We start from the raw sequence: 6000 nt of genomic DNA on the forward strand, positions 1-6000 counted from the left end.
AAATTGTTTACAATACTGACTTAATTTTACAAAAAATTTTTAAAATAAATATTAAAAATTAACAATAAATAATTAACAATTAAAAAATGAAAAATATCGATTTAAAAATGTAGAAATAGTAAATTATTAATTATTAATTATTGTCATTTTTTTATAGATAAAATTTTCCTAATAAATTTTCATTTCAATGTTGAATTTTAAACAACAATTTATTGATTTATTTTTTTATTTATAGCCACTTGTTGTGAGTGTATTATAACTTGATATTTTTAACATAAAAATTGTCAAATATTGAAAAGTTTATTGTTTAATTTTTCAAGAGTTCAAGACCTCCCACTGTTATACACCGTGTATAATATTTATCGCGTATTGAGAGCGACTATTATAACTATTTTTTATATAAATATATAACTTAGCCTATAAAAAGAATATTCTACTCTTAATTTATAGGGACCACACAGTAGGAATTTATGAACTCCCACGCCATTCATGATTACGATCCCAACCACACTCTATATTTTTTCCTTTTTTTTTTTCTCTATTTTTTCATTCTTAAAACCGCAATTTTTTCTCACTATAAAAACTTGATGCATTGTTGTAAACATCACCCTCCGACTCGCCTCGTTTCACGCGTCATTTTTTTTTCATTTTTATATAAAAAAATCATAAAAAAAATCTAAAAAAGTAAGGAATTTTTTCTTCTCATTTTTTATTCTTATAAATTTCATAATAGATAAAAAAAATTTCTATTTTATTACATGAAAACTTTATTGTAAAAAAAACATAAATAATATTTTTTCTATCGAAAAATCAAGTATTTTTCAAACATAATTTCTTAGAAAAGAAAAAAAAAAATAGCAAACTTATTTGAATGAACAGGTCGAGTCACGTTTTTCCAGTTAAAATAGTCACGAGCCATTGACATATATAATCATCAAGTTGATGATGATGATGACGATTCAAAGGATGAAGAAGAAAAAAAAAAAAAAAATCAAGTAACTCCCTTGAGACTATGTTAAAGCTACCGAAAAAAATATATTCAATATAAACTTGGATCATTCAAAAAAATAAAAAAGATATTGAAGCCATTAACGTTTATATTTTATAAATTTTTGTGTTAAAATATCCAACAGATTTATTGAATGCTTTATGTTGAAAAAGGACCAAAGCTAATTTCATTCACTCGAAAATCCATAACGAAATGATTTTTATAGATGAATGAAATTTTTTTTCCATCAGGGCTATTTGATGTATATTTTTTTCATTTACAACAGAAGCAAACGAATTTGCTCAAAAAATTTGATGAATACATTTAGAGGCTTTTTAAATGTGGACCATTTGAATAGTAAAAAAAAAAAAAATATATATTTTCATCGATAAATTGAGTTGATTATTAAAAATGATTGATAAATAATTTTTTTTTTTTTTTGTAACTTATCTTAATTTAAGCTTCAAAATATATTGATTAATTTATTTTTTAATTATATTTTTAATTATAACAATTCTTTGTTGTAAATTTAATTTATTATTTTTTCTTTTTATTTTTTTTTAATTTTTTAATTTTTATTTTAGATTCTTGTGGGGGTGGTGTTAATATTTCAGGTGGTTTTATCGTTATAATTTGTGTTTTTGTTGGAGGTGTTGGAGGTTTTGGTGGTGGTAATTTTGGATACATAACTTCAAGCTCAATATTTCTTTTCTTTTTATCTTTTCCATCTGGATTTTTTTTAACTTTCATGAAGAATAATTGCTTGTTACCAACTGTCATATGTTTTTCTTCAATTTCTTGATTTCCACCACCTTGAATATGACGTGAAAATACAATTTTTCTACCTTGATCATCCTCAATTGTATCGAAATTATCAGTTAAAGTTTCAGGATGAAAATTTGGATCGTTACTTTCAAATTTATAATTTGAATTAATACGAAATATTATTTGATTATTATCACCGGCGTTTATTAAACAAGGTGGTCCTTGATTTGATATTTTTATTTCTGGCATGTCGCAGTTACATGGAGGATCATATTGTTTTAATTTTTTAGATTTATTTCTATTTTTTTCTACACGAATTGTCAAATGATTACCAACTAATTCTGCGCCGATTTCTTGAAAATATCTTGATGGTTTTGATGATATTTTTGGACATCCACAAGCTTCATGATAAATTTAATTAGTTACTTTTTAAAATGAAAATTTTTATTTTCAATTAATTACCTGATATTTCTGGAGATTCTTCCATTTTTTATATTTTGACAGACTAAAAATTTTGAGGCTTACAAACTGAACACAGAAATAAATGAAATAAACAACAACTCAAATCTAACCATTAAAAATTTAGTTGCAAAATTTTATCATTTAGTTAAATCATCATCAAAATTATGAATCCGGCAGTATTTAAATTTGATCCCTCCCCATCTGACGATAGAAATGAAAATTATCCATGCTGTGGGTATTTGGAAAATGGGGAATATTACAATTGCAATACCATCCCAGAAATTGAAGAGACAAAAGTAAGCGAAATTTTATTATTGATAATGTCTAATTGATAAATAAAAAATATCAACAAGCAAGTTAAAAATAAATAAATTACAAATTTAGCAAAGATTCATGATAATTATTTGATTAATAATATACAACAAATAAATAAAATAAATAAACATTTAATAAATGATTTAAATGGTAAAATATTAATAAAATTAAATTTAAAATAATAATAACATTGAGTCATTACAATACGATGACTAATTAATTAATTTTTAAATAAATTAATTTTCAATTTATCCAAGATATATGATAATAGTAAATTTAAAAAAATAAATAAATTTTTAAATGTAATATTTATTTATTTATCGTGATGATCATACTCTTGTCATAATTATTTTTGACAAATTTTAAATAGTCATAATTATCATTCGGTTTATTTGTTACTATGCTTGTATTAATTTTATAATTATCAATTTTAATTTCAAAATATCCCGTGGCTTTTTATACCAACACAAGCTACATGATGTTTTTTTTTTCTATGGAGTAAATTGTTAACTAAATATAGTATAAATTGAATTTTAGATTGTATCGGAAATTAAAGAGACAGGTCAACCCTACAAAGAAATCGAGGTAATGATAAACAACAATAGAATAGTCCTGCGAATTCAAAAACCACGACAAATTGAAGAAGACGATTCACCAAAACAACCAGATCAAAAACCTCGAGAATCCCAGTATTCGAATTTTCAAAAAGTATCTACATATCCACCAAGTACAAACTCAAAAGCTGACAGAATTCAAAAACCAGATGATAATGGACCAAGACCAATTGAATTAGTGGCAAATCCAAATATATTTTTATTAAAAATTCGTAAACGTTCTTTAAACAGTGATAAAAAAAGGGAAAATATTGATTTAGAATTTCGTATACCAAGACCATTTAAACCAAAACCACCTGAAAGAAAAAAAAAAAGAAAAATTGAATCTCCACCACCACCACCACCAGAAGTACCAGAAGATGTTGCTGTACTTGAAGAAGAAGAAGAAATACCATTAAAAAAACAAAAAAAGAAAGTAACAATGAAAAAGAAAAAAAAGAAATAAATTAATGTATGATCAATATACAGAGTGAATTAAATTATTGAATGTTAAATATTTGATTTACAATTGACTAGCTCAACTACTTCATAATGCTTTATAAAAAAGAAAATAAAAAGTAAATAAAAAAGATTTATATACACTTGCAATATATGTGCATAGTAAAAGTACTTTCATTGATTCGCCCCAGACAAAATTTAAGAATGAAAATGAAATAATAGATTTACAAAAGATTGACATATAAAGTCAGTAGCTAAACATTCAGAAGCAAAAAAATAAAAAAAAGTTCTCACGAAACCAAGACATTTGGTTTAAGTCAGGTGTTGTGTCACTATTTTAAAAAAATATACTGAATGGACTTGGCCGATCAGTATGTTCATTCTTCTATTATTATTTTTTTATTCTTTTTTTTATTTTTCAGTCACCCGCCCACTACGAGCCCCATTTTAAAGCAAGAATAGCCATTTACACTAGAATTGAATAAAAACGTTATTCCTTTGGGTAAAGTGCTCGTTTGGGTCACATCAATTGTTCAAATTTTTTAAATTGATTCAATGATCATGATCGTTTACACTTATAGTGCATTATATTTTTTACCTGAATAATAAAAAATTTAATAATAAAAAATATGATGATTCTTTGGAATGCGCGATATTGGGTGACTTTTTTTTTTTTTCTCTTTAGGGTCAATGTGCAGGGAATTAAATTTTTTTATTATTTTTTCAATTGTTATATAGATGTTGTATATTTTTTTTTGTATTACTAACACAGTCAACTAGTGGAATATCGAAATCGAAAATCAGTTAAAATTTGGATATGATTATTTTTGTGCGATTATAATAAATTATAAGAATGAAATTTTTTTTACTTTTAAATTATTTTATTTTATTATTATAATACAAATTAATTACGAAAAAAAAAATGTAAAGAAATTTTGTAAAAAATATATTTTCTATTTTTAAATATTTTTTTCAAAATTTCCATTCAACTCTCAAATCTTATTTGCGTTTATAATTTCAAGCAAATGTTGCAACTACAAGGAGTAGTTAATCAATTTTGATTTTGTTTGGTCCATGGTAAGGTCTCAATAATATCCAACAAAATTTACAATGTAGTTTTGTAAAATCTAGCTGAAAACTCAGTATGAAATTAATTAACATAGCGTTCCCGAATCGTCGTTCAGTTGGGATTTCCAAAATTGCGGAATTATCGATCAGTATCTATTTAAATTGCTGGTCAGAGGGCTGAATCACCGTCATCTTGGAGATCCGAACTGAGCGACGATTTCGTACCGTGGCCCGAGATTATAGCGGTGTTTCCAAAGAAAGACATCGCAATTGAACGTTGGGATCGAAGAGAAATTAGTAAAACATTAACGCAAAATTGACATATACAGGGCACGATAAAAAGTTTTCTTCGCAATGGTCTTACCAAAAACTCTAATATAAAACGATGACTGTATACAGCTTGATTACAAAATATATATGAAGAATTTAATCAGGCTGTATAGTCGAGCAAAGATATTAAAAAAAGTTTATCTCAAGCTTTCCTTTCAAAAAAATGGTATATACATAATTATTGTTAATAGCATAAAAATTTTTTTACTTGCTAAAAAATTAAATAATGTATAGAAAATTGAAAGAATACCGCGGTGGAAATATCTCTCCGCCGTTCCTCCACTTTCCTCCACTTTTTTCCATAAATGACCGATGCTTGGAAAAATGGCGGAGAAATATTTCTATATAGTTTAATTTCAAACTCTGGGTAAAGTCTAGTTGTTTTTAGTGATAAAAAAAATAGCAAACAAAAAAAAAACCAACGATTTCACAATAAAAAAAAAAATTCAATTAACTAAAAATTTCCAAGAATAAAAATTCTATTAGATAGAAGTTTTATTCTTAAAAACAGGAAAAAATTCTCCTCAGCTACATTGATTAAATAGCTTAGAATGAAGCAAAAATTGTTCTAATATATTTTATGTGTATTTCTGAAAAATTCTCTTTTAAAAATACAAAAATATAGTAATTGTAGATATTTAAAAAAAAAAAACAATAATAATAATAATGATATCATACAGAAAAATAAGAATATATTTTTGAATTGATTTTGAATTCTTAAGAAATTTGTTTTTTATTGTGAAAAATTCAAGTGATACAAAAAATTATAATGTAAATAAATTTTTTTTACTTTTAAAATATTATACAGCTTAATTACAAAATAAATGTAGAGAAATATTTTTAAAAATATATTTATTAATCTCAAATATTTTTCCCAAAATTAAGAAGAATAAATTTTAAATTTTAAATTAAATTATTCTAAAGTATTATTTACAGTCATCGTTTCACGTTAAAGTAAATATAAAATTTACAATAAATTTACTTGCATTTACCTGAACCAACATATCAATGCTAATCATT

General features: G+C 24.3%; 1 protein-coding gene across 2 annotated transcripts; it reads left to right on the plus strand.

The window, feature by feature from the left end:
• Positions 1-2352: 2352 nt before the first annotated feature.
• LOC122848980 lies at positions 2353-4047 on the plus strand. 2 transcript variants are annotated; one of them, XR_006373490.1, is made up of 3 exons: positions 2353-2511; positions 3068-3903; positions 4005-4047. XR_006373490.1 is itself a non-coding variant. In XM_044147481.1 (2 exons), exons 1-2 carry the CDS (start codon positions 2380-2382, stop codon positions 3587-3589), a joined length of 654 nt encoding a protein of 217 aa, XP_044003416.1. In that variant the 5' UTR covers positions 2353-2379; the 3' UTR covers positions 3590-4013. The 2 variants fall into 2 exon arrangements, 1 of the variants encoding a protein (XP_044003416.1); XM_044147481.1 differs by having other exon boundaries at positions 3068-4013.
• Positions 4048-6000: the final 1953 nt, after the last annotated feature.

Source organism: Aphidius gifuensis, linkage group LG2 (assembly GCF_014905175.1).
Source record: "Aphidius gifuensis isolate YNYX2018 linkage group LG2, ASM1490517v1, whole genome shotgun sequence".
In the NCBI taxonomy this organism is placed as follows: Eukaryota; Metazoa; Arthropoda; class Insecta; order Hymenoptera; family Braconidae; genus Aphidius; species Aphidius gifuensis.

Coding starts and splice junctions, on each gene's coding strand:
- LOC122848980 (XM_044147481.1), top strand. CDS start 2,380: ATGAATCCGGCAGTATTTAAATTTGATCCCTCCCCATCTGACGATAGA. Junction 2,512..3,067: donor CAGAAATTGAAGAGACAAAA/GTAAGCGAAATT, acceptor ATTGAATTTTAG/ATTGTATCGGAAATTAAAGA.